This window comes from Podarcis raffonei, chromosome 3 (assembly GCF_027172205.1).
Source record: "Podarcis raffonei isolate rPodRaf1 chromosome 3, rPodRaf1.pri, whole genome shotgun sequence".
Classification (NCBI taxonomy): domain Eukaryota; kingdom Metazoa; phylum Chordata; class Lepidosauria; order Squamata; family Lacertidae; genus Podarcis; species Podarcis raffonei.
Genome location: NC_070604.1, coordinates 99,914,908 through 99,942,713, shown reverse-complemented (window position 1 = coordinate 99,942,713; position 27,806 = coordinate 99,914,908). Strand labels below are relative to the sequence as shown.

Here is a 27,806-nt window from a genome sequence, read left to right as displayed (position 1 = left end):
GTTTATAGAAAAGGTTAGGACGAGGTGACATGTTAGAAGTTCATAACTATGCATAGCATAGAGGAAATGGATGGGCAAAAGTGTCAGGAGTTCAGCCTACACTCGAGTAGGACCCTGGTAGAGACACATGCCCGACTGGCATGTTCCCTCCCTCCCTCCTGGCCGTTCATTCGGGAGCTTCAAAAGCTTTCTTCTGCCCGAACATCACAGCGATTGATGCCAACAGATATTAACACACTTAGGGATCCGCAGAGTTTGTGCATATTGCATGACAGACCTCAGCAACTCAGCATTTTGGCTAATCTACTTTATTTACATATAAACACACATGGAGTACTGCAACATGCTCCCTCTCTAGCATCAGACAGCAAAGGGAAAAAGGACAAAGGACAATAGTCCCACTTCACAGAACACAGTAACACAAACATCCTGTCTTTGTCACTTCCCACTCTGTGGAGTCAAAACATATACCGTCATGTGAAAGACAACAATCCCATGACTGCAATCATGGAGCAGGAATTCTAACAGAAAGTCCCTCCCCTCAAATAACACTGGAACTTGTGGACATAGTTGAACTATGGAGCTCACCCCTATAGGAGGCAGAGGTGGGTGACTTTAAAAGAGGAATAGATAGGATAGCTCAGTCAGTAAAAGCATGACTCTTAACCTCAGGGTTGTGGGTTCGAGCCCCACATTGGGCAAAGAGATTCCTGCGTTGCAGGGGGTTGGACACTTGTGGTCCTTTTCAACTCTAAAATTATATGATGCAAAGACAAATTCATGGAATACAAGGCTACCAGGAGCTACTAGTCACTGGGGCAGTTACTGGGAATCACAGGTGGGCAGAATGCTGTTGCCCTCAGGTCCTGCTTGCAGGTTTCCCACAGGCACCTGGCTGGTTACTGAAAGGATACTGGACTAAATGCTTTGTTGGCCCGACCCAGCAGGCTTCTCTTACTTTCTCAGCACTCGAAGTCTCTCTCTTTGTTTTGATGCCTTTCTCTCAATAGCACAGGAGCTGGATCTGACATCAATATAATTAATAGGTATTATTTTACAAACAGTCTAAGGTGTTCTTACACTGGAGCAAATCCTGGATGTGAGTAGTCTGCATTCCATCCAGATGGTCAGATCTTAAGCAGTAAATCCTCCTCGACGGCAGTCGTTCATCTTGCTTCTTACTAAAAGCACCACTTCAGCAAGGGATGGAGACAGAGAGTCTCTCAAATGTGTGCGGACATTTGTTTCCATCATCACATTACTGTCTTGTCAACTTAACTTCAAGCTCACTCATCTACTATATTATGTGGTTAGCTTTAAATCAATAACAGAAAATGTAGTAGAAGAGATTTTCTTATTTAGTAGGTAATTTGTTTATCGTAATGTACATGCTTCAAGTTTAAATAAAACGTGGATATGACTTTGGTGACCAGAGGTGGATCCTAGAGAGAATGCTAATAAGTTACTTTTTAAAACAAGTCATTTGACAAAAGGCAAGTCTGTTATTTGATCTGCAGTCAAAGGTCTCCAGAGCTGCAGTTTCATCACTTTCTAGAATGTAGTGAAACAAGTACAGTGGTACCTCGGGTTACAGACACTTCAGGTTAAAGACTCCGCTAACCCAGAAATAATACCTTGGGTTAAGAATTTTGCTTCAGGATGAGAAGAGAAATTGTGCAGTGGCAGCGCAGTGGCAGCGGGAGGCCCCATTAGCTAAAGTGCTGCTTCAGGTTAAGAACAGTTTCAGGTTAAGAACGGACCTACAGAATGAATTAAGTTCTTAACCTGAGGTACCACTGTAGTGTGCAATTAAGAGGACCTTGACCCCCTACTTTGCTCCAGGTTTCTTTTTTTTTTTTTATAATATTTTTTATTACGTTTCTTTCCAAATTTTATACATTACTAACAAGGAGTTTACAAGAAACCTTTTTTTTTTTTTTTTTTAACAAAAATCCCAAATTGGACTTCCCCACCCCTTCCGATTCTGCGTTCTTTATATTAACAATGTCAGCAATTTGTTACCTTATGTCATACCTTATTGTAACTTTTACATGTTATGTATCTATATTCAATGTATTATGTCACAATTTTTATACCTTTAAAATAAACGTAACATGTTCAATTTCATATTATCTCCTTTTCTCTTTTATCACTTAGTTTACTATTTACTTAATCATAATTGCTAAAGCGTATCATTTCCAAATCATGCACCGTCTTAAGATTCATACAGTTTGTAATACTTTTGCAAGTAGTCTTTAAACTTTTTCCAGTCCACCTCAATTGTTTCTACATCCAAATCTCGGATTCTGCCGGTCAGTTCAGCTATCTCCATGTAGTCCATCAACTGCATCTGCCATTCCTCCAGCGTGGGTAAATCTTGTGTCTTCCAGTTCTTTGCGATGAGTATTCTTGCTGCTGTACTAGCATACATAAACAAAGTTCTGTCCTTCTTTAACACTTTCTGGTCTACCATGCCCAACAGGAAGGCCTCTGGTTTCTTGGGAAAGGTATACCTAAATACCTTTTTCAACTCATTGTAAATCATTTCCCAGAAAGCCTTAACCTTTGGGCATGTCCACCAGAGGTGAAAGAAAGTCCCCTCTGCTTCCTTACACTTCCAACATTTATTGTCAGACAGGTGATGTATCTTAGCTAACTTGACTGGGGTCATGTACCACCGGTATATCATTTTCATAATGTTTTCCTTCAAGGCCGTACTGGCCGTGAATTTCATTCCGGTGTTCCATAACCTTTCCCAGTCTTCAAACATAATGTTGTGTCCAACTTCCTGTGCCCATTTAATCATAGCAGATTTAACTGTCTCATCCTGTAAATTCCACATAAGCAGCAAGTTATACATTCTAGATAACAGCTTTGTCTTTGGTTCTAACAATTCTGTCTCTAGTTTCGACTTTTCCACCTGGAAACCAACTTTTTTGTCCATTTTGAAAACCTCTTGAATTTGAGCATAATGTAGCCAATCTCGCACCTTATTTTTTAGTTTGTCCTGGCTCTGCAACTTCCAATTGTCTCCAATTTTTTCAGTCAATTCCCAATATTTCGGCCAATAGGCCTCCATATTGGGTCTTTTTCGGGCCTTGGCCTCCACTGGTGATAGCCACCTCGGAGTTTTACTCTCTAGTAAGTCTTTATATTTCATCCAGACTGCAAAAATTGCTTTTCTGACAATGTGGCTTTTAAACAATTTATGTGCTTTAACCTTGTCGTACCATAGGTATGCGTGCCATCCAAAAGCATTATTAAAACCTTCCAGATCTAGGACATCGGTGTTTTCCAACAAAAACCAATCTTTCAGCCAGCAGAAGGCTGCAGCTTCATAATACAACCTCAAGTCCGGCAGGGCAAACCCCCCTCTTTCTTTCGAATCTGTTAATATTTTAAACTTTATTCGGGGCTTTTTGCCCTGCCAGATAAATCTAGATATATCCTTCTGCCATTTTCCAAAGCAATCCACTCTGTCCACGATCTGTAAGGTTTGAAACAAAAATAACATTTTCGGCAACACATTCATTTTTATAGCTGCAATTCTTCCCAACAAGGAAAGTTTCAATCTTGACCAAATTTCTAAATCCTTTTTAACTTCCAACCAACATTTCTCATAATTATCCTTAAATAAATTCAAATTCTTGGAGGACAAATAGATCCCAAGGTATTTCACTTTTTTAACCACATTCAGTTCTGTTTCTCTCTGAAACCCCTCTGTTTCTGTAATTGTTAAATTTTTGGTCAGAACCTTAGTTTTTTGTTTATTCAACCTAAATCCCGCCACCCGACCAAATTCAGATATAAGTTCGAGAACTCTTTTTGTACTGGATTCTGGCTCCTGCAGTGTCAAAACTAGGTCATCTGCAAAAGCTTTCAGTTTATATTGTTTCACTCCGACCTCTATCCCTTGTACCAACCGGTCCTCTCTGATCATGTTCAATAGCACCTCCAGGACTGAAATAAATAACAGAGGGGATAGAGGGCACCCTTGTCGTGTCCCTTTTTCAATTTTAAATTCCTCCGTCACCACATTGTTCACTATTAATTTAGCTTTTTGTTCTGAATAAATTGCATGTAATCCATTCTCAAACCCCCGTCCCACTCCCATCCCCTCCAAGTTCTTCTTCATAAACATCCAAGATATATTGTCAAATGCTTTCTCCGCATCAATAAAGATTAACACCGCCCTTGTGTTCCTGTTAGTCTGCAAGAGTTCTAAAATGTCAATGATGTTTCTAGTGTTCTCATATAAATGTCTACCAGGGAGAAAGCCAGCTTGGTCTTTATGAATTACTTCATTTAAGACTTTTTTAAGTCTATTTGCCAAAATGTCTGCAAATATTTTGTAATCCACATTTAGGAGTGAGATGGGACGGTAGTTTTTAAGCTGAGTCTTTTCAGATTCTGACTTAGGTATCATTGTGATGAAGGCTTCTTTCCACGTTTCTGGTGCCCTCTTCCCATCCATAATCTGGTTACATACCTCCAACAAAGGTTGTATCAAATAGTCCTTCAGAACCTTGTAATATTTGGAGGTAAGTCCATCCGGGCCTGGAGATTTGCCTAGTTGCATATTCTGAATGGCACCTTCAATTTCCTGTGTGGTTATTATAGAGTTCAAGATTGATCTTTTATCTTGAGTTATTTTTGATAGTCCATTTATCTTTAAAAATTGATCTATCTCTGATTCTTTCTGGGGCCCCTGTGCATACAGTTCTTTGAAGTATCTGTGGAAGCACCTCCTAATTTCTTCTGGTTTCTGTACGGTCCTTCCATCAATCTCTAGATTTGTTATCGTGTTTAGCTTTTGTCTTTTTTTCAGCTGCCAAGCTAGCAGCTTTCCACATTTATTTGCTGATTCAAAAGATCTTTGCTTCATCTGTTTTATTTTCCATTCAATCTCCTGATTGATCAATTTTGAGTATTCTGCTTGGTGGAATTTAATTTCTCTCAGCACCTCCTTGGACTTTGGTTTGGTTCTCAGTTTTTTTTCTCCTTGGTGTATTTTCTCCAATATTTTGTCCTTCTTTCCATTCCAGAGTTTTTTCTTGATTGAATTCTGTTGTATCAGAAACCCTCTCATAACAGCTTTACTTGCGTCCCAGATCGTTCTTTTTTCAACTGTAGTATTCAGATTTATCTCAAAATAGTCCTTTAATGTTTTTTGGGCCTTTTTCACAATCTCTTGATCTCTTAGTAGTGTGTCATTCATTCTCCATCTGAAGGAACCGGGTTGAGTTAATCTAAGTTCTATTTTCAAGGCGTTGTGGTCGGAGCATGTTTTTGGGCAGATTTCCACCTTTTTAGTCTTGGGTGCCAGCCCCCTGGAGGTCCAGATTTGGTCGATCCTTGACCAAGACAGGTGGGCCTCAGAGAAAAAAGTTCCTTCTTTACCTAGGGGGTTCTTTGTCCTCCATATGTCGATCAAATCCAGATTGTCAGTCAGTTCAAAAAAAGTTTTGGGCAGTCTGCCATCAGATGTTAAGTTTTGGTTGTAAGACTTATCCATATGTGTAGACACCACTCCATTCATATCTCCCATCATTATGATGTTAGCATAGTCCAGATAGTCCAGCAACGTCTCATGCAGCTTCTTGAAAAATTCTGATTTCCCGTCATTTGGGGCATAAATTCCTAATATCAATATTTTTTCTCCTTGGGTTTGAATTTCAATTGCCAAAATTCTTCCTTGTTCATCCTTAAATAGAAATTTAGGTATCAGGCTCTCCTTAGCATAGATCACCACTCCTCTTTTCTTTACTTTGTCAGACGAAATAAATTCTTGGCCTAATCTTTTATTTACCAAAACCTTCCTGTGGAGCCTGGTCACATGGGTTTCTTGTAGGCAAATAATGTCCAATTGTTCTTTCTTCAATATGTGAAATAACCTCCTTCTTTTCTCCGGGGAATTTCCGCCATTTATATTCCAACTGAGTAGCCGCAGAGACATCCTGAACTATTCTGCTACACCTAGAGCGGTGTATCTTCTTTCTCCTCTGGTTCCGAAGGTGCAGGTATTGCTCCACCTGGGTTGGGTATAGGCCAATTAGCTGCTGCTTCTTTTTGGAGGTCTTCTCCGTGGTCGTGCTGGAACTTTTGTAAGTCCTCTGGTGATCTTATTTTAACCTTCTTCTGTTTGTAAGTGAATGATAGCCCTTGTGGGAACTCCCACCTATAAGGAATTGTGTTGAGTCTCAGTAACTTAGCCAAATCTGAGTAGGTGGCTCTCAAGTCCAATAACTGTTTAGGAATATCTCGATAAATTTCCACCCTTTTCTCTTGTATCACAATTGAGTTTTTGAAGTGTAGGCCTAGTATTTTGTCTCTCTCCTCCCTTGATCTCAAAGCTATTAAGCAGTCTCTGGATCTATCTTTTCTTACTAATCTTCCCAACCGAAAAGCCGATACAATTTTAAAATCAATTTCTTCTTTTAAGTCCCAGAACTTTGTAAACTCTGTTGTCAAAAGTCCTTTCAAATCTTCTTGTTCAATTTCTGGGACTGCCCTTAGTCTAAGGTTGGTCTCGCGATTTTTCAATTCCACCAACGAGAGATAGGTTTGTTGGTCCCCTATCTGTTTATGAAGAGGCTTGACTTCCGCTTTAACTTCCTCGACTTCTTTTTTAGCTGATGTTGCAATTTGAACGGCTTCCCCTGCCAGTTTACGATTCTCTTCTGTTGCTCCTTGCAATTTTTCAATTGCTTGAGTATGTTGGGAAACCTGATCTGTCAATTTCTGAATCGAGGATGTTGCTTGGTCAATTTTTGTTGATTGGTTATCAATTTTTTGATTTATTGCTGACAGTTGTTCCAAAACTTGTTTCAGTACTGCCTCAGCTCCTCCTGCTGCCATATCTTCCTCTTCAGATTTTTCAGGCTTTTCGGTTTCTACTTTTTGTGTCGCAAGCACAGCTGGAACTGATAATCTACGTCCCTGAGTTAAAGTTGTTTGCAAAAGCTGTGCTTGCTTTTTTGCTTTCTCTTTCTCCTTAGCTTCCTTAGCTTTGGCTGCTCTTGTCTTTCCTGTGCCACTCATCAGTCAACGTTCAAGGTCAAGTGTTGTAATCCCATGGGAAAGGCAAGTCCAGAATTAAAAACAGTCTATTGAGAGAAGGTAAACAAAAAAAACTTTCCCAGGCCTCTGTATTCCCAATGTCCTCTAGGGGGAGTGCCACCAAAGTTTTAGTAAGAAGAAGGTAACTTTCCACAATTAAAGTCTCTTTGTTCCAACTTTAAAAACAACCTTAAAAGCAAATTAGTTCCAGCACGCTAAAAAGAAAAAAGTCCTGCAGAGCCCTTTTCAACATATAACAAAGTTCCAGCAAGGTGCCTGCAATTGTATCCACTTCAGCTAGATGAGCTCAAAAGTTACAAAAGTATCTGGAAGCTTGCAACAGTTCCGCAGTTTAAAGAACTTTACCCGGCCACCCGGGAATTTGGGGTTAGAGTCTTCCCTTGCCCATGGGGTGTCCGCTCCAGGTCAATTTTATGCTGTATTTATTCTTTAAAAGTGAAATTCAAATGTGCACGAAAGTCCCGATTTAAAGCTTCAAAGCTTCCCTGTTCACAGCGCTTTCCGCTCTTTAGACCGTGTGCTTTGATCTTGAAAGCAGTGTCGGAAGACGGACTTCCTCTTTCTCGTCTCCCGTTTTTAGCCAAATTTTCCGATTTAATTTGTAAAGTCTTAGGTCCTTACTCACGGGTTTGATGTTTCAGCCCGATGTTTCTTGGAAGAAAGGTCAGCGCTCATCCGTGACAGCCGCGCGGCTTCGCCTCCGCAGAAAGAGCGATGAACCCACAGCACCGCTCCCCCTCCTTCACTCCGGAGCCCCTTACGGGGTTCCTTTTGTGATTTCGGGGTCGCTCCAGGTGCCCGCCGGGTCCCACGGCCACGGACTCACTCTGCCCGTGGTTTGTCTTGATGGGTTGCCGCTGCGCCGTCGCGAGCAACCCTTTTCTGCGGTGCCCCTCTTCAGAGCTCGAAGAGGTCCGCCATCACGGTTTTGCGCCGCCTCCTTCTGACCATTTTAATTTCATTGCGTATATGTTCTCATTTTGCTAAACACTGCAAACTATAGACTCTCACAATTGTTTGTAAAATAACATCATCAACAACAACAATCCACTCTTCACCAAAAGGCCCCAGGATAAATCTATTCACAATCCAAACCAAAAAAATTAACCAATAAGATTAAAACAGCATAAAACACTGCTAGTGTGATGGCATTCCCCCCCCCCTTCTCCCTGTGCCTCCTAAATATATTCTAGGGCTTCCTCCAGTCTTCCAAAGCAGATTTGGGAGTGGAGGAGGGAAAATCCTATTGTACTAGTGATAATCCTTGCATATTCTGTAATTTTTGTTAACTTGTGCACAAAGGGTAGCTGTTATAACCAGTGGCACCATGGGTCAGTGCATTTAGCTGTTAATCAGAAGGTTGGTGATTTGAGCCCACCCAAGGATGGGTGTGGGCAGGATTTCTGCATTGCAAAGGGTTGGACTAAAAGACCCTCAGTGTCCCTTCTGACTCTACAATTCTATGATCAGGGCTTTTCTACAGACAGAACTCACCGGCACTCAGTTCCGGCACCTCTCAGGTGGGCACCATTGCCATTACAGTGGAACCTTGGTTTTCGAGCGTCTCAGAAGCCGAATATTTCGGTTTTCGAACACCGAAAACATGGGAGTAATTGCATCTGTTTTCAGACGCTTTTCAGGTGTCGAATGGCTTCCAAGGAGTTTTTTTCTTTTTTCTCCATTGACTTTGCCAACCACTCTTTGTGCCTCGTTTCAAAAGTCGAACGGTCTTCCAGAACGGATTATGTTTGACAAGCAAGGTATAAGAGAACAAAGGAGGCATTCATAGTGAGTTCCGGCACCTCTTTTTTCTAGAAAAATAGCACTTTATATGATTAGATATAAAGATCTTTCCTTCACTCTTTTGACCTGTTTCTGACAGGGAAGAGCCTTTTCAGCTGAAATGCTTATTCCACAAATGGAATCTTATTGCCGTTCCTACATCAGAGGCCTGTCAGGCAAATAGAGGTTAAAAACCTCTAAATGCTTCCCTCCTAGTTGATGGTGGCTCTTTCAACATTTAATGGCTATTTATTGTGGTTGCTTGTAGATGACTCCTGTAAGTTCCTTATTGGGTGCCCTGTCCTATCTTACATTTGTGTCTAAGCTCAAGCATAGTATAGTATGTGTCAGAAATACTCAAAATAGATCCATTGAAATCAGTGCACTTAAGTTACTCATGTCTATTTATCTGCTCTGAGTTTGACTTAGTCAGATACAACCCCTAATCTTCTTAGCTAATAAAAGGGATATTTACGGTACATGGTTGTCACTGCAAGATGTGCTGTGCTTGGCCCACAGTCACACTGGCTAGGTATATCAGTCTGTCATATATTACCAAAGGGGTACTTAAAGCTACATAGCACACCCAGCTTATTCCTCTTTGGGAGAGCCAGTGTGGTGTAGTGGTTAAGAGCGGTAGTTTCGTAATCTGGGGAACCGGGTTCGCATCTCCACTCCTCCACATGCAGCTGCTGGGTGACCTTGGGCCAGTCACACTTCTCTGAAGTCTCTCAGCCCCACTCACCTCACAGAGTGTTTGTTGTGGGGGAGGAAGGGAAAGGAGAATGTTAGCCGCTTTGAGACTCCTTAAAGGGAGTGAAAGGCGGGATATCAAATCCAAACTCTTCTTCTTCTTCTTCTTCTTCTTCTTAGCTGTTTCCCAGGGAGCAACTATTCTGGGTCAAAAACGCCACCACCTGATAGCTAGTTCCAGTGAACTGTCTCTGAAGTAAAACCTGGTCCAGTGGCGGATTTAGGAGAGCCCTACCAGTTCACCAGTACTGGGTGCTGAGCTGAGGGGGGGGCCACAACAATGATGTACACTAAATTTTGTTGCTGCACAGGGCGCCACTGAAATTTGAAAGTCCACCACTGCCTCGCTTAAAGTTTAGGCTGTGTATTGTGAGAATGTGGGGAGATTGCTGCTCATATTGACACTATGGGCTGAATTTAGTGGCGGTACAAGCAAAAGCCACTTGCACAACCAGCCTTTCTCTTCTCTTTCTGTTTTAGTCACCTATAACCTTCAATATGGGACGCGGGTGGCGCTGTGGGTTGAACCACAGAGCCTAGGACTTGCCAATCAGAAGGTCAGCAGTTCAGATCCCTGCGATGGGGTAAGCTCCCGTTGCTCGGTCCCTGCTCCTGCCAACCTAGCAGTTCGAAATTACGTCAAAGTGCAAGTAAATAAATAGCTACCACTCCGGCAGGAAGGTAAACGGCGTTTCCGTGCACTGCTCTGGTTCGCCAGAAGCAGCTTAGTCATGCTGGCCACATGACCCAGAAGCTGTATGCCGGCTCCCTCGGCCAATAAAGCGAGATGAGCGCCGCAACCCCAGAGTCAGCCACGACTGGACCTAATGGTCAGGGGTCCCTTTACCTTTACCTTTTTAATCTTCAATATGGCTTCTCCAGAGGGTTAGAAGGCCCTTTCAACCAGCATGATTTATGTTACACAGGACAGTACAGTGGTACCTCAGGTTACATACGCTTCAGGTTACATACACTTCAGGTTACAGACTCCGCCAACCTAGAAGTATTGCTTCAGGTTAAGAACTTTGCTTCAGGATGAGAACAGAAATTGTGCTCCAGTGGTGTGGCAGCAGCAGGAGGCCCCATTAGCTAAAGTGGTGCTTCAGGTTAAGAACAGTTTCAGGTTAAGTACGGACTTCTGGAACGAATTAAGTACCACTGTAGTGCATGGGAGCAAATACTCAATGGGTGCACCAGCCAAGCACTGTTGCATGGAGGGTCCCTCTGTCTGGTTTGGGGCAATGCTCCAAATTGCAGCTCATTCAACATGGTGCACACCAATCAGAAGTGGGGCCCTAATCCTCTGGAGAAGTTTTCTGGTGGTTGCAGGGAGAGAAAGACAGTGGTTTTTCAAAGCTGCCTTCTGCTTTCCCAAGCAGACCCCCTGGCTTGTCTGAGAAATGCCCTAACCCAATCTGCTCACTTTGCTTTTGAAGAAATTCTTTTGGCAACTAAAGGCAAATGCCTTGACTTGAGTCATGTGCAATATTTTCATCAGTTAACAAAAGAAATGAAGATTACAAGATGGTTACCTTGTAAAGTTGGATGGAAATGTATTTGGGAACTGCCCACGTAAAGGAGGTGGTACCTATAACCCAGTTTTGCTCGACATTTTCATTGGACAAGGCATAGAAAACATGCTTTGTCATATTTGCAGGTGGGGTAAAAATGTGTGGAATTACTCGCTCGAAACATCAATACCAGTATAAATGTTTCTGTTGATATCTGCCCCAGCGTTGAACAATTTTCGAAGTTAAAATGCCACTCCCCCCTTTCCTGTTTTCTATTTTACCATCTAACCTTCCAGTCTATCTGCGGTATTACTTGTAAATCTTCAAAGCTTTTACTCTTCCACCTTAAAAGATCATCTCCCTTGTGTTTTCAATATAAGGTTTTTTTTGTTTTGCCCTTTAGGATGTCATGATTCCTTTTTACTCCTTGAAATGGCCTGCATTTCCTTTCCCTGTATCCATTAGCCTGAGCCCCTAGAAATGAAGATTAAGAGGATATAGGTCCACAGGAGAACATTTTTCAGTCTGGTTGGAGACTCATCTCAGTGTTTATAAAAGAGTTTTTCTGTCTGTCTTTATATATATATATATATATATATATATATATATATATATATATATATATATATAAACATGAATTTTTAAACCAAATAACTCAACAATTGATTTAATCAACAATTAAATCTCATTTTAAACTATGGAAAAACAGCACAGCAGCATATAACATAACTAGCAGCTTCGTTCAGAACCTTAAACCCTGAGTTTCCTGTACAGTACAAATAGGGTGACTGAATCAGAAATATCTTTGTTAAGTTCCAGTGGTTTATTTATTCGGGTAACTTACAAATCACTCTTCATTAAAATCAATCTCAGACATTACCCCTACACTTAACACTCTGTTTGGATTCCTTGTGCAAACATGAAGCTCCTGATACTTGCCATATAAATAACAGCCTGCTCATGATGCATGTTCCTGTCTCTTTTGATTCGCAAACAAAAATTTGAAGCTTTTGCCTACATGCTCCGTGGCTGCTCAGCTGCTTAAGCCCAGCCCAAGACTCCGAGGTTTGCATACATAGATAATTTTATTTGTATGCCACCTTTCCATAGTTTGAACCATGTTTGTCCCAAAAGTCGTCATAAGGAGTAAACAAAACATCAAAATATACACAGCCAATTTGGACAACTTCCACACCAATCATTATAAGTGCTAAAATAAAGATGCAAAAATCAATAACACTTTCACAACAACAACAACAACAACAACCCAAACAGCACTTCAGCCCAAGAATCTCCTCTGCAGCTTCAGCTTTTGTAGCTGGAGTCAGTCAGGGCCCTGCCCTCCCAGACCTGGTGGAAAAAGCTTGTGGTTCAAACATTAGAAACCCTGAGCAGATTCCAGCAGACATCTTCCTTTTATGGCTTAAAGTTATTTGGAGGGTCCATATGGGGCATAATTCAGTGGTGGACAACATGCTTAGTGTGTGGAGGGTCCCAGATCCAAGCCCTGGCATCTCCAGTTCAGTCAGAGTACACTCAAGGAATGATCCCAGTGTGTGTGTCTGCTCTCGAAAAGGCTGGCCTAGAATCCCTGCTCTACGATCCCTATGTAGATTTCATTCATTGACTTTATCTGGAAATGGTTGAGGTTTCTGTAAACTTTAAAACTCTGTTGGTAAATGTAAACGGAGGTAATACTTAAGCCTAGCGTTATGGTGTTTCCCTCTGCTTCTCAACATTGCCCATCTTTAAGGACGCTCCATTTCGTCTGTCGGTCTGGTCTCTGGGCCATTGACTTCAGTTTGTTGGACACATTCCAGTGACTTGGGTAGGCGCAATAGGATCCCTGCATGTTGAATTATTCAATAGCTTCTTTATAACTTTGCTGAGGCAGAAAAAAAGGCACTATCTTAATTAAATGTTCTATCGCTGCATTTTATTTCTCACCAATAATTTCTTTTCCTGCTTTTTGCAGCAAAAAGCTTTTTTGAAGGAAAGTAGGTGGGGGGGGGGACGGGACTATGCAAACACTTAACAAAAGTTTGTCTAGTTTCTGTGTTCTGTAGTTGCAGGATGGATTTCATACAGGGGAAGCACAGAAGCTGTGTTCAGAAATTACACCAGGGCTGCTTTTTTCCATGCCATGTTTTATGGGTTCCCACATTGCTCAACAATGTTATTGGATTTACCACATGGTCTGATTGCATGATGCCGGTCATTATTATTATTATTATTATTATTATTATTATTATTATTATTACTATTACTATTTTATTTATTCCACAGCCACTCTGGGCGGCTCCCAACAGAACACTAAAAACAGAATGAAACTTCAAACATTAAAAACTTCCCTAAACAGGGCTGCCTTCAGATGTCTTCTAAAAGTCAGATAGTTGTTTATTTCCTTGACCTCTGATAGGAGGGTGTTCCACAGGGCGGGTGCCACTACCGAGAAGGCCCTCTGCCTGGTTTCCTGTAACCTCACTTCTCACAGTGAGGGAAACGCCAGAGGGCCTCGGCACTGGACCTCAGTGTCCAGGCAGAACGATGGGGGTGGAGACTCTCCTTCAGGTATACTTCAACATGGTGGCTCCAAATGTTTCCCTCTCCACTTTTGCAGCTAGTATCACTGACGATAATGGTGACAGAGCTTTGGAACAAAGAAAAGTGAATGAAAGTTGAGGTCCAAATACATTCCTAAACTGAAGTGCAGAACTAGTATGGCCAAGATCACTGCAGGTGCAAACAATCTTTTTAAATACTCAAATACCTTGCAGACAAATCTCAGTCCACCCCAGAGGGTTTGCTCACATCCCCCTGAAGACCAAAATGAAGGAGGCACTGAACCATCTGGCAAAACCCTGCTGTACTCTGCCAGGGTGCAAATGAAGATATGAAACTTCCTTGCACTGAGTCAGATCGCTGACCCAGATAGTTCCTTCTTTCTTCAGCAGTGATGGTTAACTGCAACTCCAACTCACATCAGTCACAGAAAGCATAGCCAGTGGTTAGGGCTGATGGTAAAAGGTAAAGGGACCCCTGACCATTAGGTCCAGTCGCGGATGACTCTGGGGTTGTGGTGCTCATCTCGCTTTACTGGCCGAGGGAGCCGGTATACAGCTTCCAGGTCATGTGGCCAGCATGACTAAGCCGCTTCTGGCGAACCAGAGCAGCGCATGGAAACACCGTTTACCTTTCCGTTTACCTATTTATCTACTTGCACTTCGTGGCTGGTCCTTCATGGCCTTACCTGGAAAAGCTGGGGATTGAACCAAGCCTGGGATGACCAACCTTTTTGGAGCCTCAGGCACAGTTGCAAACTGCTGTCGACACAACACACACACTGCAACTTATTCCATTGGCTACAGTATAATGCTTCTTTCAAGTATCATTTCAGCAGCATTAGGGAGAGGACCTTGTGGTCCCCAAGGCAGGTATCTATGGACTCTGGTGCACTGGTAGTTGTCTAAGCCATGTGTCAGTGATCTGGGAATAGGATGCCAGTTCTACAACAGCAAGGTACATATATAAGCTCAGGGCAACCCAAAAGCTTGCTGGAACAGAAATTACTAGATGCTGGTGAGCCAATAAAGAGAGGCCCAGGTGAGCTTCTAAGCATGGGTGCCATAACGAAAAAGGCTCTGTCATACATCCCAGCTAGCTGAACCTCTGATCACAGGCAGGACACAGAGCATGGCCTTCGATGAGGCACAGTGGGCAGACAGGCTTTTGAGGATGAAGGTGACCCTTTCAGTCGCCTGGTCCCAAACAGTTTTCTTTGAAGGTGAAGGAACACAGAGTTGTGCCTTGAAAATTACATATAAAAGTTTTCATTTCCCAAGTGATTTTTGCAAATGCATGCCTTATGTGAGAACCAGTATAGACACAAATGCATGTACACATAGGGAGTCAGCTTAAAAAAGCATTAAGTTTAGTTACAATTAAGTAATCCTGTCTCATGATAGCAGATTTCTTAGTGGATTAATATGGATGTCAGATATTGAGGTCAAAAGAAGGAAAGAAGGATGAACTAACAGGCACAGCCCGGATACAATAATGTGAGATTTCCCCTTATGCTTGATCACAAGAGATAAAACACTTTGCTGTCTTATTGCCTTCAAATTATTCCTTACATCTTTGCAAAGCATCTTGCAAGGGTTTACACAGGTTTAAACCAATTCACTTGATGGGCTGAAGGGGGAAAAAAATCCATTTCATTTAAGCAGCTGTGATTTCTCTGTAGAGCACACAGGAAAAGAAAGCAGCCGAAAACAACCTTATTTTTGTCACGGAAAAAAGTAGACGTGGCTCTGAATTCATACAAAGGACATTGAGCAAAAAGGTGTCAACTTTATCACCCCTTCCTGCAGCACAAATCTACTATAAGCCACAATTTTTTTAAAGCTTCTTCCTTTTTTTATTTTTTAAAAGGACTTTGAAACAATGGAGCTATGTGCTTAGACTTAGAAGAACTTGGCTTGAGGCCAGTACCATCTTCACAGTAGTTGGGTTTTTAAAAGCATCAAACACAGGTCATAAAAATGAACATCCAACTTAATGCAAAACCATCTGTGCATTTGAAACGTGGGGAACGTTTGCACATCACCTGATGGATTCCAGAGTGGATCCCAACACTGGGGGGTGGATTCTAACCCATTTTATTGCATGGAAGAGCAGCTGCTCATTAGGAAGCATGCATTACTTAGTTCCAGTTTCTTCTCTCTCTCTCTCTCTCTCTCTCTCTCCCTCCCTCCCTCCCCCCCCCCTCTCTCTCTCTCTCTCTCTCACTCACACACACACACACACACACAGCAATCATCTTTGAAGTGTATTACTTTGAAGATATCTATTTTTGTAATCAGTGCCACATTATTGGGCTTTCTTTCCCTCCACACCCTTAATTAAATTGCGCTTCGTTGATTAAATGTGTCTAACTGGTGTCAGAAGAAACTCTGAGAAAGCACTGAAGAAAGTGTTTTCAAATCCTTGTCTAACATTCTGAAGGGGCAGAAAAGGCCCTGCCCACCATTTTGCAGTCTAAACAGAATACTTCTGTGTTTAGACTGTAAAATGTTGGGCAGGGCCTTTTCTGCCGCTTCAGAATGTTAGACAAGGATTTCTGATGTTATCTTTCTGATGTTCAGGCCGTGAGACCCATTGCCTACAGAGCCAAAACAGCACCACGCATGCACAAGAGTATTAAGAGCGGGGGTCGCCAACTTTTTTGGACTTGTGGACACATTGCAAATTTTCAAGAGTGCTGGGGGTTCCAGTGGCAAAATAGCTGCTATGTAGAACACAAGATGGCTGCCATGGGGAGTGTGGTATTACTCAAAATCAGAGAGACAGCAATTTCACACTTACCATAGGAGGTCATTTATGGCCTGCTGTTCCCGGTTGTGGGGATCACACAATAATGATTTTATATACACACCCACATCCACACACTGCATCTAATGGCAACAGGGAGCATTCCTAAGTACCAGGAAAAATATACAAGATGGCCACACGGCACTCACTCTCATTTCACAGAAATTGCCTAGAAAATACTTGCACATTTTGCCGCATAACTCAGAGTCTGGGGCACCTGCCTAAGGGCACCAGTGTGGGCATCATGGAGCCTGCATGATGGAATTCTTGTCTGGAATTCAGTTATTTCAGAAAAGAATAACACATAAGTTAGAGATTTCTAAGGGACAGGAAGATCCTGATAATTTTTATTCAGTATGGTGGGATTATATTTCATATAGCTTGGTTTCAGATTTACAGGTATCTCCCCCTATGTTTTCTAGAGAAATATGGTTGTCATGGTTTTAGAAAGGATGTTATTATTTAATAAATTTAAGTTTTCTATGCCATTGCCTTTAGTTGAATATATCATTGAATTTTTATATTCTTCTTTAAAAAATAATAATTTTATTAATATTGTATCATTACACTTTGTAGCCAAGATCGTTACACATCAAACAAGCTTGCTTGTCAGGAAGAAAGAAAACAAGTAGTGAGGGAAAGAAGAAAATAAAATAAAAATGACATGTGAAGAGAAAAAGGGGAGCAGATTAAAAAAACATAAGCCCAGCCCACAAAAAAACTTTAAAATGCGGGGTGAATAGATTAAAAGGATAAATATCACCATTTAGATTGCCATTTCAAAAATGTAAAAACAAAGCCCACCTCTCAACAACTTTGTTCTCCTGATTATCATGTATTGTTTTTATCTCATCTGTATGTTTTATCATTAAGATAATCAGACAAGATTTCCTCAACCAATTAGTTGTAGGGGGGTTGTCTTTATTCTTGTAATACACTGTTTTGCCGTTGTTTGCAGTGTAGTAATCAGCTGTAGATCAGTATTAATTACTTCACAATGAAGTATAATTATTATTAATCGTGAAGATTTGATTTTTTAAAAAAACATTGCAAACTGATTAAAAAATGAGGGATTGAAAACATTTAGATAGAGAAAGAAATAGAAGGACAAATTTGTCCATTCCTACTTTGGCCACAGAAGAGTGAAAGAAATTGAAGCCCCGTATATTATTATGATGACCCCTGAGATTTTTGGTGTATTATTTCAAATGAAGTGCAAAGTAGAATGTGACTCCTGGGGGGGGGGGGAGATGCTCATTAGTTATTTTCCCTCGTCTTCTTCCAACTTCTGGTCTTCTTCCATTTGGTCATTAGCAAAGTTTCTACGGTTCATGGCTTTAGTCTCTCCATCTTCTTGCCCATTAAAATATTAAAATCTAGCAAGCACTTAGGCAAGCTTGTTAAATTAGTAAGGAAGGTGTTTAAGAATTTAAATACTGGATAGATTGTAATGCACTTAGGAGCAGTTGTTCCTCTGCCTCAAAAAATTAGTTGTCCTTCTCTGAAACTTGGGTATAGCCATTTTGTAGCTTCTTGTTCTCCAAAAGCCATTTCAGCCATTCCTACCTTCGTTTGAAATACATCCATGTAGCATGTCTCAAAGACACAAATGTCAACCAAGGAAAAGCAATCATGGATGGTAGAGAGGGCTGTCATAGATTTTTACAGTTCCATAATGGACAGTGTGTCCTTTAAATCACTGTTGGATGACTTTAAGTAGATAATCATATTAAGAGTCATAAATACCTTCTCTGATTTCCATAAAGTGCATGCAAAGCTCAGGTGGAATTCCACTTTTAATTCTGTTTTCTTGACCCTGATCAAGACCTCTCTGGGGGGAAACAAATTTGCATAGTCATATTTTTGTAGCCCTGGTTCTCCTTGTAATTAAAAGCCCTCAATTTTTGTGTGTGAAAGTGTTCCTTGCGGTCGCCCTGCATCATTGACTTCGTAGTATCCTTGCAGTCTCCAAACTGAAAATCCTATGTGCACGATTGAACAGAGAGACTACTCATACAGTCACAATGCACATGCAATGTAACATTTGAGATGGGCGTAGGCATGTTAATTTGCTTCTACATCCCCACCCCGATTCTTGCAGCATTTTGCTCATACACCCACCTTTCTCTCTCATCTTGCATGTAGCTGGAGCATGGGCCCACTGCACCTTCATATGTATGATGTTTTCATATTGCACATTGCAGTTCTCTGGCACATACAAGTTTAATTAATAAGAAATAAGATTTGGTGTGAAAGTGTTAAAATATTGTAAAAAAAACAGCAACCCAAAACCAGATGGCTTGATGCAAATAAGGTGAAAATGCCACAGAAATGCAGATCTTGCAGGAATTCAGAGTGCTTATTCATCCAGGGGCAGCTTGTAAGCAGATTCATTGAAAGCATGATGGATTTGGGAAGTCTAATACTGAAGCTATTAAGCAGCAAAGTTTGCAAGCGCAAACAAATGCTTGCAAAAGGCTGTCTCACTATGCTGCAGCTAACAGTTGTAAGAAACTAAGGAAGTGGTAATTGGGTTTGAAAGTTTTACGTCTTCAAGAAATGTCATTCTTAAATATTTCAGTAATTATGTTTGTGATGCAATAGGGATTTGAAGGGTAGTATTTACATAATCTGTCCAATTCACTAATGGGCATCTTGTGAGTTAAAATTATGATGTGCTGCTTAAATGGAACAGCTTGCCTGCAAGAGATAAGCTGACTTTAAGAAGCTGCCCAGTTACTTGAAAAAGGATGCTGTGCAGTTGTAGGAGGAGTGCTTTGCACAATCACCACCAATACAAGGTGGGCTACTTTTCAGTAAGAAATACTTTAAATTCAGGTAGGTAGCCGTGTTGGTCTGATGCAGTCGAAATGAAAATGAAAATAAATTGTCTAGTAGCACCTTGTAGACCAGGGGTAGGCAAACTAAGGTCTGGGGGCCCGATCTGGCCCAATCACCTTCTAAATCCAGCCCACGGATCAGTGTGTTTTTACATGAGTAGAATGTGTGCTTTTATTTAAAATGCATCTCTGGGTTATTTGTGGGGCATAGGAATTCATTCATTCACCCCCCCCCAAAAAAATAGTCTGGCCCTCCACAAGGTCTGAGGGACAGTGGACTGGCCCCCTGCTGAAGAAGTTTGCTGACCCATGTTATAGACCAACTAAGTTTGTTCTGGTATACGCTTTCATGTGCATGCCCATTTCTTCAGATACACAACGTATCTGAAGAGGTGTGCATGCACATGAAAGCTTACTAGACAATTTTTTATTGTACTTTAAATTGTCAGGCTTTTTTCATTAGGTAGGTAAAAATTCTATAACTTAGAGAAAAGACATCACAATCCATGACTGGGCAATACCTTTGTTAGAACCAAACAAAATGTCACACATTTATGGCAAACGGTTGAGTTCTCCAGATTTTATTACTCAAGGCAATATACTACTCAAATACTTCATCATCTACATAAATGTGATTGGAAGGATAGACCAGGACTATAATTACACAGTTTCCCGTGAAGCTGGTGGGACAAATCAGCTGTGAATTAAGTCTCCTATGATTTCATTGGGGACTAACTGCCACTATCATTATTATTTATTAAATTTATATCCTGCCCTTCTTCCCCAAAGAAGTTCAGGACCTCAAACACACAAACAATAAAACATATGAAACATTTAGAAACAAGTCCAATGCAGACTGGGAAAGACCTTTATATACAAGGCTTGTTGGAAAAGGAAGATCTTCAGCGGGTGCTGGAGAGAGTGCCTGGCTAATATTCAAGCTGAGTGAATTCCGAAGTGTGGATGTCACAACTTTAAAAGCCCAGTTCCTACATTGGGTGGAATAGACCTCCTGAAAAGATGCTGTCTGCTAGAGGCCCTCACCTGCAGAGTGCAGGGATTGATGAGGTATCCATCAGGTATCCAGTTTCCCCAGGGACATTTCAGGTCTCCAGGTCTCCAGCTGTATAGGTCTGTATACACCAAAACCAGCACCTTGAACTTAACCTGGTAGTATAGCTTGAGTCCAATCTTTCATCAGTTTTAAGTCACAGCTGGACACCACCGCTTGTGCAATGTGTTACCATCTAGCTCTTAATGGTTCCACTGTCTACACTAAAACTATACCCACCCCCCTCAAGGATTCACATCCAAGACTTTTCATAAGCAAAAAGGAATTAATGCTCAATTAACCAGCTGCTGGCACTAGATTGTAAAAGTCAGATAATTGAATCTCTTTCCCTCCTGTACAGCTGCCTGAGCAGTCACCTAAGGAGAGCCAATTGACACCGTGTAAACTGAACTGTAATTGAAAGGACGCTTTTAAATTAAAGTTGTCATTTCTAAGGCTGTTCCTAGTGATGGTCACATTGGTGCCAATTGAGATCATTTGCACAAATGGAGGAGTTTCCTGATGAGAAGCAGGTGAATCTGCTATAGTTAGAGGATGCTTTCCTGGAAAACATTCTTGAATTATCCTTTCAGGGACCAGCTTGTGTCCTGCGATGTTCACCTTGCTGGCTAGGGCTGTTAAAAAAACTTCAGATGAGCTTAACAAACACAACAGCATATTACTGATGCGGAAACACACAGTGCGCTGCTTTTTCTGATTTCCAAACCCTGATTCTGACAGATATATGGCCAGACAGAGCTTCCTTCCTTAACCTGGCGCAATCCAGATGTTTTAGACCACAACTACCATAATCCTTGGCCATTGACTGTGTTTGCTGGGCCCAATAGGAACTGCAGGTTGAGGAAGGGAGACCTATCCTTTTAAAAGAACCCAAGATGCACCCTGTTGAACTGTCTATTGTAAATTTTTATGTCCCATGTTTTAGCTATCATTAGAACTGATTTTTACATGAGGGCTTGTATGTATTCCATACTGAAGGTATGCAAGAACAACATGAGAGAATCTAAACCACACAGGATAGATCATGTCCAGTTCTTCAAAGGAGTCCTGGTTTGTTTCCCCAGAAGGAGTTTTCTGCCAGTGCAGAACTACTGAAGAAAGCCTGGCAGTCTCTCAATTGGGATGTCTAAATTGCAAGGACGGATAGCACTTAGAAAGCACTTCTGGGCTGCTTGCATAACCTCCAGCTACGATAACACTTGCAGAGCCACTACACGAAGAGTAGAGTGCTCTTACTACACTTCCCATTCCCCAATTCCCTAGTTTTGTTGTGTGTTTGAGACCAGGATCTAATAATCAAATATTCCCTGGGGGAAATGGCACTAATTAACAATGCATCCCTGTGCCGGTTTACTCAGAAGTAGATGCCACCTCATACAATGAGGTTTATTCACTAAGAAGATGTATGCTGAGGATTGAAGCCTGATTTATGGAACAGAAAGACCTCAAAGGCTGGTGTTGACCATCATACAGAGAGATGAATAGTGATTCTGAAATGCCGTAAGCATTTGAGAATTAAATGTTGCTACTTCTAATTGCATTCTTCAGTTAGATCTATATCTCCTTAATCCTGTACAATTTGTTTCTATTTCTTTGAAATATCGCTTGGGAAGGGGACTTCATTTCCCCTCAGAACCAGTGGAGCTGTAATAATAATTATAAATGTAAACATTATGGATCAAATGACTGATTGCATTTCCTACCTCAAAAGGAAAACCTAAGTTGGGACCATATTACAAATATGGAAGTCTTGGGTTGGGTTCCCCACTCTGTGTGACATGCATTACAACTTACCCTCGCTCCGGGTACCATTACATGGCCTGATCCTCCCCATTCCACCAGCATCCCTGCCAATGTGGAGAAGAGCCAGTATCAAACTCAGAGGAGACCCAGTGAAATCCATGCACTTAAGTCAGTTGATTTCAGTGTGCCTACTCTGAGTTTGACATAGTCAAATACGATGCAATGATGTCAGGTAAATTGTGGGAGTGAGAGGAAGAACTGCATGCTTCCATTCTCAACAGCAGCTCTGAACTTTGTGTAATACTTCTGTATAGATACTTATTGCAAATAAAACAGAAAGTAAAAAAGAAACAATGTGAATGAAGGCAAAGACATTACTAAAATTTACTTAAAATTACCAAACAAGATTTTACCAAAACTTTTCAAACAAAGCATTTCATCCAACAATAGTGTTTCACGAAACCTATTGCGGAAAGGTTTAAGAAACCATGCAAGTAAATATGGAATTATTCATTTGCTGTGTAGATGACTGCTTGGTTCTGGTTAATATCCTGTTCCACCTCACTGTCTATTTTTTAATCGTGTTTTCAATACTCTGTTGGAAGCCACCCAGAGTCGCTGGGGAAGCCCAGCCAGATGGGCGGGGTATAAGTAATAAATTATTATTATTATTATTATTATTATTATTATTATTATTATTATTTAAGTTTAACCTCACTGGGAATGTGGCATAGCCTGTGTATTCAGTTTTGGCATCTTCCAGGTGGGGGCAGGGGGAGGGAGATGCCTCATCTTGCCAAAAAGCATGAATTATTATTTAAAAAAAACAACACACGAACTCATCCACTGTCTTTAAGAAACTATAGAGGTTTCAGAAAGAAAATGTCAGGTAATTAGTCAAGGCAGCACTTTAGAGCTGCTGGTGAAAACAAATTTATATTGCAGTAGTTGTATTGCTGTGATTTCAATGAAGTCTTAATTACTTCTGCTTATAATTTCCCTGGCAGGTACATTTACATCCCGATGGGAGGATCCCGCTGCAGCATCTTGAAGATGCTGTTCTCCACAGCAATCACGTTCGTTTTTGTAAGCTATTGGCACGGCGGCTATAGCTACCTTTGGTCCTGGGCGATAATTAATTGGCTTGGAGTAGCAGCCGAAAATGGAGTGAAGAGGCTGGTTTCTCTTCCAGCTGTCCTTGACTTAATTGTAAGTTCATTGGTTTTCATGTTGTAATGCTCAGAACTGTGTTTAGGACTAGACTCCCTCTACTAGAGACTTCAGGTGGTTCAGTGCTATCAGAACACGGCCACCTGCTGGACTCGAGTTTTGGGATTGGCAACTTTCTAGAGCTACATAATACAGAAAGTGGGTGTGCTGTGAAATACAGTGACAACAAAAGGTAATTAAAAGTCCTGAAGGTCATCTAATAGGGGATTTTACTTTGCTTAAAAATCATAAAGGTAAAGGTAAAGGGACCCCTGACCATTAGGTCCAGTTGTGACTGACTCTGGGGTTGTGGCGCTCATCTCGTTTTATTGGCCGAGGGAGCTGGCGTACAGCTTCCGGGTCATGTGGCCAGCATGACTAAGCCACTTCTGTCGAACCAGAGCAGTGCACGGAAATGCCATTTACCTTTCCGCTGGAGCGGTACCTATTTATCTACTTACACTTTAACGTTCTTTCGAACTGCTAGTTTGGTAGGAGCAGGGACCGAGCAACGGGAGCTCACCCCGTTGTGGGGATTCGAACCACCGACCTTCTGATTGGCAAGTCCTAGGCTCTGTGGTTTAACCCACAGCGCCACCTGTGTCCCTTAAAAATCATAGATTGCTGCTAAATAATTTATGGCATCAGAAATTTAGTGCAGCTGTTTGTTCATATATCTGAAGTTGCTAGACTTCAATTCCCATCACTCCCAGCTAGCATGGCCAATTGTAACGGATATTGGATTTTGTAGTACAACAACATCTGAAGGGCACTATGTTGGCTACCCCTGATTTAGTGCAAAGGAAGTTCTTTGGGTCTCCTGTCTACCTGTATCTCATAGCTTGGGAAGTTCAAGGGAGGAACCTAAAAGGCAAGCATGTTGAAAGAGATCTGTGCTAGAAGCCCTGCTAGTGAGACAGAAGTGTACACATGCTCAACAGCTCCACCTCATCAGTGAAGCTTCACCCCCACAAGTGCAATTCAATATATATTCTTGCTGTGTGAGTATCAAATCCTTTTGTGCAAATCCCATCTTCTCTCACTGGGTGCTTCTAGGCGGCCTGCTTATTGAATATTCATCCTCATTTGTTTGCGAGAAGATTAGATGACATCAGCTATTTAATGAGCATTCGTTTTGATTTGTTTGCGGGGAGATTAGGTGAAGTTGCATCAAAGCAACTTGTTATTGCACACTTTCCAGTGCATTTGTACAGCCATGTTCCCACCAGTGTATTGAACATAGTTCTAACCTCCCCACCACCTTGCCCCCTTCCACTCTTTCTCCTGGAGCCAGCATGGTGTAGTGGTTAAGAGCGGTGGACTCATAATCTGGTGAACCGGGTTCGCATCTCCGCTCCTCCACATGCAGCTGCTGGGTGACCTTGGGCTAGTCACACTTCTCTGAAGTCTCTCAGCCCCACTCACCTCACAGAGTGTTTGTTGTGGGGGATGAAGGGAAAGGAGATTGTTAGCCGCTTTGAGACTCCTCTGCTGCTGGGAGGTCAAATAAGCATCATGACCCCTCCTAGAGTTGTGTTTTGTGCTGGTTCTGGGGCATTTTAGGGAAGGATATAATCTGTCCGCCTGCCTGCTTTCCAGAAAAGCACCAGCAAGGCAATTCAACTATGAGGCAACCAAGAATCTTCCTGGTATTGGGTCTCAGGTAGAAGTGAGAGGCATCAAGGCATAATATCCAACCTTCCCCACTGAACAGCATACCGGAAGCTGATGCGAAAGCTACCCTACCACACACAATCTACCCCAACACACAAGGATGGTTTGCATTTGTAAAAGTCACATTTGCATAACGAATGCTCTTCTCTTGGTATGCACCTGGATTTTCTTCCGTAAATTGCATTCCCTTTTGAAAAGTTCATGTCCATTCAAGCAACGAAATGTGTGTCAACCAACTGCCAGCACAGCAGCTTCCTTTCTTGAGCACTTAGTCTGAATGCAGAAAGTACAGGCGCAAAATAGGCACACAAGTTCAAAGTGCTCCATTTAAATGATACGCAAGAAACCATTTGCAGAGGAACGAGAGAGCTTGCGTCAAAAACTCATTTGCATTATGAGTCAGATATTATTGAACATTGATGTCATCACAGACCATTTTAAAGCCAACTTGAACACCTTTGAAAAATGGATGAAACAAATTCGTGAAATAAAAGGTGGGGGTTGGAGGCTCTCTACTTCAGTGGTTTCAATCTCGGTAGTGGCACCCGCCCTGTGGAACGCCCTCCCACCAGATATCAAAGATAACAACAACTACCAGACTTTTAGACAACATCTGAAGGCAGCCCTGTTTAGGGAAGCTTTTAATGCAATGTTTACTGTATTTTAATATTGTGTTGGAAGCCGCCCAGAGTGGCCGGGGAAACCCAGCCAGATGGGCGGGGTATAAATAAATAATAATAATAATAATAATTATTATTATTATTATTATTATTATTATTATTAATCCTACCTTCAGGACCATTTCCAGCAAGTAGTGAAGGGGGCGGCAGCACTGTTCAGCACCATGGAAGTTGTCCTGTGGCGTCCCATAGGGTTCCATCTTGTCCCCCATATTATTTGACATCTATATGATGCCTCTGGAATCTGTCATCAGAGGATTTGGAGCAAGGTGTTGTTAATATGCAGACAACACCCAGCTTTATCTCTCTGTTCCATCTGAATTGGGAGAGGTGGCTGAGGTGTTTTAAGGCAGTGATGGCTTGCATGTGGGCCAATAAATCAAAGCTCAATCCTGAAAAGACAGAGGTGTTACGTGTACCGAGTTCTCGAGTCTGGGAGGTAGAGAGACAGCCTGTTTTGGATGGGGTTGTACTCATGCTGGAAGGAGCAAGTCTATAGCTCGGGAGTGCTCCTGGATTTAACATTGTTACTGGAGTCTGAGGTGGCCTTGGTGGCCAAAACTGGTTTGTCAGCCCATTTTGGGCAGAAACGTTGATATTTCATGTTTGGTAACTTCCAGATTGGACTATTGCAGTGCACCCTACATGGGGTTGCCCTTGAAAACGACTTAGAAACTTCACATGATCAAGTGGTCTTTGCTTTGAGATATATTTTTAGGGCCCACTCTAGTTGTGCCTGTGATTTGTCTAATCGTGATATCTGTATATTATTAACCTCCTGGATCAGAGAGAACATGCCAGTTCCTTACTGAGGATCATGAGTAGGGGAGAGCCATTTCAGTTATGTCCTGGTGGTGGGCTTCTCAAAGCTATCTGGTTGGCCATTGTGGAAATAGAATACTGGACTGGATGTGACTTTGGTGTAATCCAGTAGGCTTATCACTCAGAGAACATAATGGTGCATGCAGAGTGTAACTGGACAATGAAACAAATGGGCAGTCCCTGCTTACACAGGGGTACATGACCACATCAGCAGCCCTTGTGTGTACACTGCTGGTTAGAAGGTCTGTATCAATACATATACTTTTTTTCTTCTGAGTAAGCCCATTTGGAGACTTCCATATACAGTAGTACCTCGGGTTAAGTACTTAATTCATTCTGGAGGTCTGTTCTTAACCTGAAACTGCTCTTAACCTGAAGCACCACTTTAGCTAATGTGGCCTCCTGCTGCTGCCGCGCCGCCAGAGCACGATTACTGTTCTTATCCTGAAGCAAAGTTCTTAACCCGTGGTAATATTTCTGGGTTAGCGGAGTCTGTAACCTGAAGCGTATGTAACCCGAGGTACCACTGTACATTAGATTCTCCATGCAAGCATCTAGACCAGGGGTCAGCAAACTTTTTCAGCAGGGGGCCAGTGCACTGTCCCTCAGACCTTGTGGGGGGCTGGACTATATTTTTGGGGGGAAAGAACGAATTCCTATGCCCCACAAATAACCAGGAGATGCATTTTAATAAAAGCACACGTTCTACTCATGTAAAAACCCGCTGATTCCTGGACTGTCCGCGGGCCAGATTTAGAAGGCGATGGGGCCGGATCCGGCCCTCGGGCCTTAGTTTGCCTAGCCATGATCTAGAGTTAAGAAGATACCCAGGTACATTGCACATGCTCTTTCAGTCATGGAGACTGGAACTCAATTCTGTGTGAAGTTCAGCAGGCTCCACCCCTTGACAGCATTTAAACAGCTCTTAACAACCATAGTGGGATGCAGGTGGCGCTGTGGGTTAAACCACAGAGCCTAGGACTAGCCAATCAGAAGGTTGCCGGTTCGAATCCCGTTGCTCGGTCCCTGCTCCTGCCAACCTAGCAGTTCGAAAGCACGTCAAAGTGCAAGTAGATAAATAGGTACCGCTCCAGCGGGAAGGTAAACGGCATTTCCGTGCGCTGCTCTGATTCACCAGAAGCGGCTTAGTCATGCTGGCCACATGACCCGGAAGCTGTAAGCCGGCTCCCTAGGCCAATAAAGCGAGATGAGCGCCGCAACCCCAGAGTCAGTCACGACTGGACCTAATGGTCAGGGGTCCCTTTACCTT

The 27,806-nt window shown here is 42.0% G+C and overlaps 1 protein-coding gene across 6 annotated transcripts in view; it reads left to right on the top strand.

The window, feature by feature from the left end:
* The window catches only part of HHAT (hedgehog acyltransferase), a 190,667-nt gene that overhangs the window by 112,402 nt on the left and 50,459 nt on the right, over positions 1–27,806 (top strand). For all 6 annotated transcript variants that reach the window (XM_053383276.1, XM_053383273.1, XM_053383271.1 and 3 more), the window contains one exon: positions 23,159–23,360. In XM_053383276.1, coding sequence (XP_053239251.1) covers positions 23,159–23,360 — 202 coding nt within the window. The remainder of the gene's footprint in view (positions 1–23,158; positions 23,361–27,806) is intronic.